The sequence below is a fragment of the Atractosteus spatula genome, chromosome 15 (assembly GCF_055471065.1).
Source record: "Atractosteus spatula isolate fAtrSpa1 chromosome 15, fAtrSpa1.hap1, whole genome shotgun sequence".
Taxonomy (NCBI): Eukaryota; Metazoa; Chordata; class Actinopteri; order Semionotiformes; family Lepisosteidae; genus Atractosteus; species Atractosteus spatula.
The window spans coordinates 25,260,672-25,274,286 of record NC_142720.1 but is presented as its reverse complement, the minus strand read 5'-3'; the positions used below and the strand labels follow the sequence as shown (position 1 = coordinate 25,274,286).

Sequence of the window (13,615 nt, the reverse complement as noted above, 5' to 3'; positions counted from 1 at the left end):
TTTCTAGAATTTCTTTCATTTGGAAATGATGGGATAGGATGTGTATATAAATGTAAAAATCTATTTGAGTTCATTTTAATTTCAAGCTAAAAGGCAACAAAAAAGGCCAAAGGGGGTGTCAACTTTCAACAGGCACTGTATATATAAAAGTGTGTTTTATATTTACCCTTCTTTTTGCATCAGTCTAAACTGACCAGGTACTCTGCATTTTCATTAGTTTTGTGTAATACCTCAAGACACCAATTTACATCCAAGTTGATATAATTTCAGTTGGTCTTTGTTTCACAGCAGCAAGTGTCCATTGACTTCAAAATAGGAGGATGTTTACAAATCCATAAATTGAAGTTATAAATTATTTTGAACCATTAAATAGTCCCTTTATAATATTTCCTGTCCAGAAAGATTTAAATTATTCTAGTTCAGGTGGGTAGCTACATCAGCATGCATAGTCTGCAAAGGAACAAGAAATAGACTTATTCCATGCTGGAAAGAGAAGAAAGAAAACACTGTTTCGGCTGTGAAGTCTTCTTCAGGTGAAGCCTTCTTCACACCCAAAATAGGCTCCACAGCCGAAACGTTATGTTTTCTCCCTTCTCTTTCCAGCATGGAATAAGCCTATTGTTCCATTAAAATATTCTAATCCATCAGTGTAGGATATGTCACAATGCAGCCTCATGCTATTCCTTTCTTTTATATGTGTTGATACAATAACACAGGACCCCCAAATGTAACAAATCGTATAAAAGGCCTTTGTTATTCTTATTCAGCATAAGGAAATTATTCTGTTTTGGGGGCTCCCTGATAAGATTACCATCTGTGTTATGTAATGCATCATGAGCATTCACTGTACCGTCAGCGTTATCTTTGAATTTATTTGTATTGTTAAATTAACAGTAAAATTACCTCATTCTTCAATATTCTACTGAAAGAGCAAAGAATCATTGCGGAGAGACTACTGCTCACATTTTTGTAAAAAAAAAAAACCCTCATTAAATCAACGTATATTTTAAATTAGTGAAGAACCAGTGCGGTTAAATTTAACATTAACGTTGATGTTGAATATTACATTGAACTTTATTAAAATATCTTTCGGAGTATTATATATATATAACTCAGAAAACCAGTAGTAAACACCGGTGCTATAGTAGTTGTTGCTGTGATCAATGAAAATCAGTGTTACAGGAAATGTTTTCGACCGTACTGTATATGCTTTGTGCACATACTGTACTACCTCCACAGACCTGCTCTCTCTCCTCCTCTTTCTTTTCTCTACGGAATGTACGGACAATGCACACGCGAAGCCCTTCTCACAAATTTCAGTGGATACAGACGTTTGTGAAGCCACAGGAAAACAAGTGTCTTCAGCACCGTCGCCCTCTCCCACTCTCCAGTCAGCTCCGACATCTGATCGGGAGAACATCTCAGAGATCAGACTACGGCAACAGAAAAAGCGGATCCCTCGGCTGAATGCAAGACAACACCTAACAAGGATATTACATCAAAACACCCCCTCTTGTTTATTTATTACTTCACAACTTTCAAAATAGATGGCTTATGAAACAACAGAATGGGTGGAGAGGAAGACTAGATTTGCTCTACCTGAGGTGTATGAGTTCGTTTTACTGTTTTTTCACGATGAAAATGAAAGGCGTAGCTTTCCTCATTTTATCAAAGAGGAAAGCTCTGAAAACGTCTTAGATGGAAGATGAAAGTAACGTCGTTTTGAATTACACAGGATATAAAAACTTCGCAAAGATGCGGTCAAAGGCATGAATGAACCATGCAAGTTATTTACTAACTTGTCGTGTGACTAGCGAGAAAATGTTCAAAGCGGGAAACCTAATACTCTGGAGAAACACTCGTATTTTTCCAGGTGATTTTTAAGGCGGGGGGACCCACAATCTTATTAATCTGTTTGACAGGTTCAAGGGTGTTCAAAAATTAAGAATCAGAAAACGTTGGAAGTAAGAAATAAAACGGTGTTTTAATCATTAATCATTTTAATGTATGCTTGGTGAACGTCTTCGTCGTTTTAATTCCGATACATCATGAAATCGCTGTTCTATAGTCGCTTCTTCATTCTTCTGCCTTGGGTTTTGATTGTGATCATAATGATAGATATAGATACCAAGAGGACCTCAGTCAGGAGCCCCGCACAACTCTATTTCTCCAGGATAGGGAATGCCCAACGGGTGGAAAGGACACCTCGTGTCAAAAGAAACGGGTCTGAGTTGACGACTATATACGCCATCACCCCCACCTACAGCAGAGCTGTGCAGAAAGCGGAGCTGACCCGTTTAGCCAACACATTCCGCCAGGTTCCTCGTTTTCACTGGATTGTCGTGGAGGACTCAAGCGCACGCACAGAGCTGGTTTTGCGCTTTCTAGCCCGTTCAGGGGTACCTTATACCCACCTGCACATCCCGACCCCGAAGAGGTACAAGCGGGCGGGCTTGCCTCGGGCTACCGAGCAGAGGAATGCGGGGCTCGCCTGGCTGAGACTGCACCGCTCCCCCCGGGACTCGGGAGTTGTTTTCTTTGCGGATGATGACAACACTTACAGCCTGGAGCTTTTCGAGGAGGTAGCAGAAAAAATGCAATCCTCATTTTGCCTTTTTTACCCCCTACCTTCCCCTCCCCGTGTTTTTATCTGTTAACCTAGTATAATTCCGCTCGCTTGGCTATTTTTTTTTTCTTATGCCAGTCCAGGTATAATTTTGATTAACTTGAAGTGTACTGCAACAGGTTCAGCGTTTTTTAATCATACAGATTTTTTTCTTATTTCAGGGATCGGGTGAAAAAAGTGAATTCGGTGAATAGTGGCTAATTCAGAGATAGTCAAATTTGACAGATAAATTTGACCAATAGTGATATAGAGCCTTAATCAGTCTTTAATCAGTCTGATGATTAAACAGGTGATATACAGACCACACGTTTACCCAGTCCATCTTACAAAACCAACATTCATTAGTAAAAATTATTAAACACCAATGTTTATAACTAAACTAATCGTTACAATTGTAGTAAATCAAAGGGAGATAATTCAATTTAACTAGATGCAAAAAACTGACATCTTGAAAAGAATGTCTCTTTCACTTACCTATATTGGCACATTAATGGCTTTGTTAATAGTCTAATGCGTTTTATTTTCGTGTCGTAACACCGTCACCATCATAGTATTCATACGCTACATTTCGTTCTTTGTCATGTAAAGTATCGATCCATTGTTTATCCTATGTTATGAAATAATTCATACTGAAACATTGTTTTCCCTTATGAAACAGTTCTTCATACAATTAGGTTAGTGATCATGGCTTGTAAAATATAAGGCATGTATTTATGATCTTATGTTTTATAAAATGTCAATATTTATTGTACTAATTTATCAGTTAAATGTCTATAAAGAGGTATTTGTATGTAAAACTGTACAGGTTAGAATTACTCCGATGTGTTTAAAATGCATTTTATCACTTGGAAGACATCGTTTTACATGAAATGGAAATGTGTACATTTTATGGCCTTAATAGGTCAAGCTTCAGTGTAATCAAGTATGTCTACGAGATTCGTTTGAGGTAATTTCCTGGTTCAAAATGTATCATGAAACGTGCTATAATACTTCAGTCTCCTCCTTCTCCTTAGAGATGGTGGTATGCAGACCAGCCACAAGACTGAATAAAATCTCCAGACCCGTCAGTTTAAAGTGATCGCCTAATCTTAAGGGTCACGGCGAGCTGGAGTCCAGGGCGGGAATCGGGCGAGTCTCTGAGCTCACACACACACGCGTGCACCCGCGCAAGTCAGAGATGTCAATTAAACTGAACGGCATGGCTTTTGAAGGAGGGAGGAATATCATGTGAACTAGGAAGAAAGTGAAAAATTCTATCAGGTAAATATCAACAAATAACCTTGTTGACATTTACTTAAAAAATACAAAGAAAATGCTTTCTCTGAGATTTTTAAAATAATGCTGTATTACAAAAAGATTTGAATACTTTGTATCAACAAACATCAGTGCCTGTGAGCACAGTTATTGTACCTCAGCTGCACTAATTGACAGGATGTTTTGTAAAGCTGCACTTTACACACGCTACTCCTTCTAAGAAATATACAAAAATATATTCTTAGACACTTTTAATACCTAATTGAAAGTAAGATGTTGTATAATACAGTTCAGGTTTAAAGTACAGAGTAAAAGAAATAATACTGGACAAGAGATAATATTTAACTCTTTTAGATGATAACAGTATAATCTTTTTATAATCATAAAGCAGCCAGGGGCACTTTTTACAGAAGCAAGTTAACCTACCAGTATGTCTTTAGACTAGGGAGGAAACTAGAGCACCTGGAGGAAACCCACATGAACATGGGGAGAACATACAAACTCCACACAGACAGCACTTTTTTCATTTGAGTTTTAAAGACTTTTTTATGTTATCTGCAGTAATTGTTATTGATTTGTTCTCGGAAAGAGTATTTTAACTGAGCAAAACTTCCTTTAAATGGACAAGTACATATTTATACAACAGGCTATTTAGGTAATGGAATCTGAAGGATTTTTCAAATGGGTGCAACATTAGTCTCCCGCTTGGATTTAAACCTACTATCTTGGAAATATGGAATAATTTCTGTTTTACTCTACTCCAAACTACTGCTTATCACTTGCAAAAATCATAAAAAGAAAAAATGTAACTCATTTTTACCTCTTTTGTTAGAAGATATTAGCATCACATTTTTATAATCATAATGAAATAATATACCTTCTGTTTCTGGCGCCAGATGAGAACAACACGCACGGTATCGGTTTGGCCGGTTGGTCTTGTCGGCGGGCGGCGGTATGAGCGCCCCCTAGTGGATAAAGGAAGAGTTGTGGGCTGGTATACAGGCTGGAGGGCAGACCGACCATTCGCAATCGATATGGCAGGTAAGTCAGGACTAGCAGGGCTGCGAATAGAGCTGGTACCTCTAATAGAACTAACGCACTAAAACCGCATTCTTTGGGTTATGAGAAATAACCTGAACATAATGACATGCAGCAAAAATAAGAAAGATATTTAATTATAATTGTTAATTGCCAATACTGCTAATAATAATAATTATTCGGAGATTGGAATTATTAGGAGGCCATGGTTGGTAAAGGCCAATGGGAAATTTGTCTAGGACACTGGGGTAACACCCCTACTCTTTTCGAGAAACACCCTGGGATTTTAATGATCACAGAGAGTCAGGACCTTGGTTTTACATCATTTGAAGGACAGTTTTTTTACTGTATAGTTTCCTCATCAACATATTGGGGCATTATGAGTGCCCCCTACTGGTCCCACTGACACCACATCCAGCAGCAACCTCAGCTTTCCCAGGAGTCTCCCATACAGGGAGCTGGCCAGGTTCACACCTGCTGAGCTCTAGTTGGCTGTCAGTTGTGAGTTTCAGGGTGTTATGGCTGCTGTCGTATCGCTGCTTAAATGCTAATCATTTAAAATTATTGATGGTGTGTTCAATTTAAAAAGACTGGTAAATTTGCTGTATGAACAGTTACAGCATTTATTATGTTTATCAATGATCAAGTATATTTTCTATATTAGATAAGAAAGTCTTACAAAAACCTTGCATTGTCATGATGATACTAAATGACAGCCCACAGAATTATATGAAGATCTGAGTGACTGAATTAGGGATGACAACACCATTGTAGGTGTGGGACAGATTTTTCGCTTTAAGTCAAATTATTCAATTTCTGTCTATATAACACTTATAAAATGCTTGAATAGAGCAATATTGTCTTTTAATCACAAAAAAAGACTTTAGTAATATGGCCCAGAACTTGTACACTTTTTAATTCTAAGAAATTGTGGTACATATAGTATCATATTTTAAAGGGTGCAAAATTAAAGTACATGTAGATGGTAGTTTTGTTGAAAAACCTAAGTGATGGGGTGGCCCTTGAACAACAGCAAGTAAATGGTGTCCTTAGAGACCTGTGCAATTGGTGCATCTTCCCACCGCCTTATTTTTGGTAGAACATTTTTGCCTCCTTTTAAAGCATTTTTTAAAACAAGGTTTAATTGTTCAGTCCACCTATCCAAACAATGCTTGCCTGTCTTCAAATAAAATAACTTTAAGAATTAATTTTGCTAGATTAGTTGCCATTACTGCCACATTCAAGATGGAAAGAAATAAGAAAACTCTTCAATTAACTTTATCCTGTATTTACAAAGTAAACAAACACTCTGCTCTAAAAATACATTTTTATTGTTTCAGTTCTGCAAATTCAGTCACTAGTTGTTTTATATCAAGTTTTCCAGCTCTTCTGATTCCTGCACCACTGTTGAACTCAGATATGTTTTATCAGTTCTGAGAACAAAGGCTGTCAGCTAGCTACAGAAAACTGGTTAGATGTTAAAATGATACATATTTCTGTAAAAATGTTTAGAAAGCTGTGCTTGTGATTATTTTCATAATCTTCAGCAGTTCCTCAGGAGTAAAATCCAGAAACAGAACAAGTTCCCTCACCTTGTGCTGCCTCTTCCTTTTGTTAATTTCCTATCTCCTCTCTCTCTGTCAGTATCACTTTGTGTTCTTTGTGTTAAATGTTTAGTCTTTATTATGTTTAAGTAGAATTAGAAGATTATTTTTGGTCCTCTTTGTCTCACAGCCGACCTACAGCTACCTAAACAGCTCATTTTATGATTTCAGTCATAACAATATTACCAAATGTATCCTGATAATTAAATAACAAATGCACCATTTATGGATATTATTGCTTACATGAAAACCAACTATAAGAAATAAAGCCTATAATTATATAGCCCAGTATAGCTAAGGTTTAAAGCAAAGATATTCACGTTCTGGATTTATAAGTCTGAAAGAAATTAACTTGCGATATCTCTGCTCTGTGGCAGTAACACTGGTGGCAGAGTGACGAAGCACATGGATTTGTAAGCATATTTCATGTATTAGTAAATTCTCCAAAATGTATAGTAATTAATTATAATTCCTATTCTCCCTGTACACACACACATGAATTGAAATAATGATATCTTTGTAATTTTATTTGTATTTTTAAAATATTAACGTATTTTATATGACTGGGACAGCGGGACAGTGGTCAGCATTGGGGCCACGGGTTCAGTTGTGGACCTGCTGTGCAGTCTGTGTGGAGTGTGCATGTTCTCTCTGAGTTTTTGTGTTCCCTTGGGGTGCTCTGGGTTTCTCCTACAGTCCAAAGACGTACTGTTAGTTTAATTAAATTCTGGGAAAATTAGTGTTCGTGTTAGTGAGTGTGTGTCTGTGCGCCCAGTGATGGACTGCTATCCCATGTTTAAAAAATTGATAAAAGGTCCCTTTTAAACTGAAATGTAATTTTTTTATCTTTTAGTTTGGCTTCCTTTGGCTCCCATTTAGCTTGGCAACTATATGAACTAGCCAGATATGTAGCAGTTCTACAAATCAGTAGAGATATTGCAGATAAGTCTCATCAGTCTGTAACTAGGTTTGCAAAAGAATGAAGACAATCTCTTTTCACTGAAGTAATCTTTCAAAGCACAAGGCTGAGGTAATGTAATATCTCACAATAATGTATTAAGTTTCACTTTAGTGAACAAAGGTGGAGATTGTGTTAAAAATAAAAGCAAAAAAAGTTTCCTACATGTAGTTCATATTAAGGTGTAATACAAAGTAGAAGTTGAGTGATTATACCATTTCTTAAACCATTAAGAATTTGGCCAAGTTAGTAAAAACCGTTTAGACTATGAGTGAATGCTCTCCTGCCTGGAGAATGTTTCAGGGTGCTGGTGTTAGTTGCTGGCTAAGCACTGGCAAGAAATGATTCTTTGCCAGATGATGTTCCTATTCTGGGACCTCTTGCACTTCCCTGTGTTGCATCTTAGACTGACTTTAGCCTAACAGAGAAGATGGAAAAAATCCATTAAATGCATCAGTTTTGGTATGAATATCAAGGTGTCTAACTTGTTTTTGCAAATCAGATTTAGGTACATATATACAAAAATATTCCCGCTATTAATAAAAAACAGTGAGTTTAGAAAAAAGAATCCACAACATATTTTAAGACTCTAGGATCTATGAAACTTCAAGTCTTCACAGTGTTATTGTGTCAGTAATTGCATCTTGACAGCAGAATCTTCCCTTTTTCTTCTCCTGCACAGCATGGCAACTCCAGCAAAAGGCCATCAGCTGCAGACTTTCACACATCACAGTAGTTTCCCAGCTGCTGCTGTTTGAAGATTGAAGATAGTTTGAAGTGTATTAATTGTGTAGTAATTATTGTCTTTTTGGTTCACGTTTTGTAAGATAAAATAACATTAAAATCTAATTTAGAAACATAAAAATAGAAACCAAAACCCTATAATTTATTATTTGTTTTTGATTGAAAGAAACAAATAATTTGATTGATCTCAATTTTAAAAATGGGTTTTATGTCTGTAAATTAAGTGGAATTTGTATGGCATTTTCTTTCTGACATTACTTCAGTGGGCTGATAATTTAATGGTGCAGAACAGTGTTTGACAGCCTAAGGATAACTATTCTCATTAGTTATATCGAGCTGTTTTTTATCAGTTGTGTAGGAAGCACAATGATATTCATTCCACATTGAAACCTGTTCTCCTCTCATTGTCAAGAAGTGTACAGTACTTGAAGCAGGGAATGAAGAGCTTTTTATTAAGACAGTCATGAAAGCCTTTACTAAGCAGGGTTCTGAGCCTTTAAATGTTGTTCTTTAAATCTAAATCTAATTGCACATATAAAGGACAGTCTTTGACAGGATGGTACTGTGTATTAGAACCCCTGCATTTTGTGTATTAGAACATTGCTGAGTTTTCATTGATATTGCAGTTAAGACACGGACAGAGCTTCCTTATAACATCAGCAATGACAATGTTTTATGATGTTTCTTTATGTGAAAGGTTCATGGAATACTGTTTCAATCATAAGACCTTACAGTACGAATTCTGGAGCAATGGTGAGCCACATTGGATCTTCATGAATCCTGACCAAAAAGTTTTTTTCTTTAAGGTTTTGCTGTGAGTCTTCGGATTATCCTGGCTAACCCTAAAGCTGTGTTCAAGCGTCGTGGATCCCAGCCAGGAATGCAGGAATCTGATTTCCTAAAACAAATCACACAAGTGCAAGACCTTGAACCAAAAGCACAAAACTGCACTAGGGTAAGCAATGCAATGTTGTTAAAATACACGAATCCTCAATAGCCATAATGGGAAACACAACTCATGATGTGACAGTGTAAGTTAGGTGGCTGTGAAATTAAAGTGTTAAGACTGATAGGGTTAGTAGGTGCAGTATACAACAAAGCAATATTTCTTCCAGCACTAAAGAACAAAGTTAGACTTTTTCAATGTCAGTGCAATTGCCATGTTCAGTCTTTAGGAGTGACCACACTGTGGCACAAATGGAAACAGAACAACAGGGCAAGTGGAGAAAATAAATTAAGACTAGCCTATTACTGCTGAAGACCCTTTTAGCCAGTGGCCCCCTGGAATTTCCTCCCATTAAACATTTTGTTATATCTCTGCAGCAGAACATAGCAGAAGCCTGGTTCAAGTCTTAAATTGAAGCTAACCCCCTTAGTTTTGAGTGTGAACTATCTCATCCTAGCGTTAATCCCTAGTCCGCTTGTCGGCACGCCCGTCTCCATTTGGTGGTTTGAACCAAATCTTTGAGCTGACGTTGCCATTAAATGCAACCGAGAATACTCCAACCGGCGCGTCGCTCCGCCTGCCGTCGGGGGGGGAGAACAAAGTAATGTAGCCAATTCATAGAGGGGGATTATTAGGAGGCATGGGAAATTTGGCCAGGATGCCAGGGTTACACCCCTACTCTTTTCGAGAAACACCCTGGGATTTTTAATGACCACAGAGAGTCAGGACCTCGGTTTTACGTCTCATCCGAAAGATGGCGCTTGTTTACAGTATAGTATCCCCATCACTATACTGGGGCATTAGGACCCACATGGACCGCAGGGTGAGCACCCCCTGCTGGCCTCACTAACACCTCTTCCAGCAGCAACCTTAGTTTTTCCCAGGAGGTCTCTCATCCAGGTACCAACCAGGCTCACACCTGCTTAGCTTCAGTGGGTTGCCAATTGTAAGTTGCAGGGTGACATGGCTGCTGGCCCTTGGCTTTGAGTGAACAAAATTTCAAATTTCTTTTATTTCATATAATATGTCCACTCAGCAGACAAACATGAAAAAAAACAGCAGGTGGAAATTTTGTTTTGGTCTTCAGAGGTCAGAATTTTCCATTCTAGGCCTGTCAGGTAGCTTTGTACAGTAGGTCTTGTCCTAGGTGTCTAATAGCTTGGATAAAAATTTGGGACAAATTGATCAATTTGAAAAAATTCTACATAATGTTTTGTGAAGACTGGACCTGGAATAAAATTTCTTGCATATACAGTAATAAATAAATCATAAAAAAATACTGAAAGCAGTAATAATAAAAACCATTGCAATTACTATAAAAACCTTTAGACGCTGCTAGAGAGCCTTTTTCCGCTGTTAGGCATTGAAAAAAAACCTCAGAATTGCATTCTGGTGTGAAAAAAAGAACCACCATAAACTTTACCCCTTCTGAGTCAATGATTGACAGCTAGAAGGCAGGTGGAATGCAGCCCAAGGCTTCTAGAGGAAGTCTCACCCCCCTAAGGGCTGTGAATGGCTGAAAATACAATGAATGACAGCGTTTTTTACCAATCAGATCACCTTATTTCTGGCGGTCCCGTTTCAAATATCTGTTCCAAAGACAATAATGTTCAGTTTCCTCCAGGTCTGGAAGTGGGTTAGTCTAGCCTTTTGTGGATATATATTGTGCTTCAGAATATGGTAAAAATATGGGATATACTGTGTGTGTGTATATATATATATGCTGGTTTTTTGCTTTTGTGGTCTTGTTTTGCTGGCATATTGATTACCTTATCGATGTACTTTTGAATTTTGGAAATGCGTCATCAGATAAAAAGTGTTATTTTAAAGCTCCAGTTGTCCTTTTTCGATTGATAACAGGTTTTGTTGGTAAAAAAAACAATTAAATATGAAGCAGGACTCAACAGTAAATAATGATTTACACCGTGGTTGCTTGCGACTACGCCACGCACGGGCTTTGTTTGATTAAATTAACTTTTTTTTTCAGTTCTGAAAACGGTTCTGCGGTTCTGTGAAGCCCTAGTTGAACTTTTTCGATTGATAAAAGGTTTTGTGGTTTTGGTGATGTAAAACGAAGAAGTGAGATGCTCCTTTTAAGTCAATTTTTACTTAGTGACCACGATCCGCATTAAGAGCCTAGAGGTGCTGTTTACAAACTAGTGCTTATAAAATACTTGATGCTTTCTGTATGATGTAACTTTAAACAGAACAACTGAGAGTTTGTCCATTTAAAAAAAAATCAAACACTCTCCCATAGGTTAGATTCTGAAAAAAATCCCAGGGGGTTTACACAGGGAAGCACCGATTAGTCATTCATCTAAAAATGTACAGTAGCTCCCATTTATTTTCCTAAAAGCAAGGGTTAAAGCACAACACAATAAAATATGGAATTGTGGATTGGAGTCTGCAAATATTTCCAATACTATCTTTTGATATGCCATTCTGTTTAAATTAAGTGAAATGATTAAAGTTTATTTTCCTTTCTCTAGTGAGATTTATTGCTTCAGGATGAAATTCTACATGCATGTGTGACTGCTCATGCTGTGGGTTTACATGATCCTGTTCGATTTAAAAGAAGCCTTATTTTGGCACCGTAAAAGAGGCAGAAAAATGCCTGTTTTGGATTTGGTCTCACCCCCCAGCCTTCGTTTTCTTGCTTTCAAGACAAATTAATTAAAGAAGAATTAAATTTAGTAGTGCTACAGTACCAAAACAAAAACTGGATTTGTTTTACTATTGGTACATTATTGTAATTAAGGGACAGAAAAATGTCTTTAGCAGCAATGGATTTTATTTTTTTAAGGAAAGGAAGACAAAGATGGGTCTTTTTATCTTTTTCTACATTTGGAACAATCTATGGAAATCTGCCTTTTAGTGATTCACCTGTTTAAGTCAGATGCCTCCTACAAAACAGTCTGTGTGTGAGCTATAGTTACCTTTTCACTTTGACATATTGTAGAGCAACTTCCCAGACCTCTGAGTGTTGCCACTGATTCCAGCTGTAGTGGTGAAGACTTGAATGTTTTAAACATTACTATGACTAAAGTTTTTAAGTAAATATCTGCGTAGTACTAACAGACACTGCTGTTGGTAAATTTAAAAAAATTCAGTATTTCACAGTGCATACTGTCCATGATCATAATTTCCACACCATGATCTTACATTGTGCAGTGATTTTTGTTCTATGATCAAATACTTGAAGTCCAGCTGAACTAAAAACTAGTCAAGTGGTCCTTGCAGAACCAGGATTGAGAAGGCCTTAATGGAGGTGTCCATAGCTACCTCAGGCTCTACTGGAAATTATGTGGCTACTGTAACTTAAAAGAGCGATGCGTTTTTCCTTAATAAAGCAATTTATTTTTGCTGGCTTCTTTATTCTACCTACATTTTTTTCTAAAGTAACATTCTGTAATTGTTTGACAAAAAATTGTCATTTGTCCAGTGCATTCTTGCTGATAATGAAAGGATGCACACTGGGTTCAAATAAGATCAAGCTGTAATAGTCAGAGGAGAGAACTGGGGTGGAAGCTTTAGCTACTAATAACTTTACACTAACAAAATGATTCATAGTTCTTTTAAAGAACCATTGCAGTTTAAACGCTTTAGGTTTCATGTTATATTCACATATGGGCTTTACTTTCTTGTACAGGGGAATTTATAATTATTGAAAATTAATATTAGTGCTATTAAAACATCTTATTAACAAGTGGAAAACCATTTAGCAAATTCCATATGTTTGTTTAAGCCTTAGGTATGAAGCAAATATAGATGCCGTCTTCTATGTAGATACCAGTATGTCACAAACCAGCACACAAAAGACAAGGTCAGTGTAGGGACAAGTCAGAACCATTAAGAACAGTTTGCTGCATTTAAAAGAAGAATTCTGAAGGATGTTTATTGTTTGAGAAAAATCATCACTGATTATCAGTTGTTTTTTTATTGAAATGAAGCTGTAACCCAGACACTGCATTACTACATGAAAAACACAGAGCCATGGGTTTACTACTATGTACAATTCTTCTTGAAAGAGCTAACACTGCAGTGTTGTTCCTTTCTTCTGCCCAGGTCCTGGTTTGGCACACTCGGACCGAAAAAGTGAACTTAGGGAATGAGCCAAAACACCGCCAAGATACAGTTCAGATTGAGGTATAACAAGGACTGCAAGAGCCACATGGGGCTGGTTGGAAAATAAAGCAAATATCAGAGTTGACCTACTGCGCTTTCTTCAACCTTTCTCCATGATACCAGCTCTCATGTAATGGACCTTTATCCCTCATCAACAGAATAACAGAATACTGCAGATAACAGACATACTTCTGTTTTTTTCCTGCATGCCGTCTGATTCCTCTTCTGAGCTCTCTTCAGATAAATGGACCTGGTGACATTTTAATTTTAGGAGGCAAGTTAAAAGTAACTGGAAGTGCCCATTTAAGAGAAAATTCCAC

At 37.2% G+C, this 13,615-nt stretch overlaps 1 protein-coding gene across 1 annotated transcript; it reads left to right on the top strand.

Moving 5' to 3' along the window:
* Positions 1 to 1,745: 1,745 nt before the first annotated feature.
* b3gat2 (beta-1,3-glucuronyltransferase 2 (glucuronosyltransferase S)) lies at positions 1,746 to 13,322 on the top strand. The gene is made up of 4 exons (XM_088934029.1): positions 1,746 to 2,582; positions 4,777 to 4,921; positions 9,031 to 9,179; positions 13,236 to 13,322. The coding sequence occupies exons 1-4, from the start codon at positions 2,049 to 2,051 to the stop codon at positions 13,320 to 13,322; spliced, it is 915 nt and encodes a 304-aa protein (XP_088790155.1). The 5' UTR covers positions 1,746 to 2,048.
* The last annotated feature ends 293 nt before the right edge of the window (positions 13,323 to 13,615 follow it).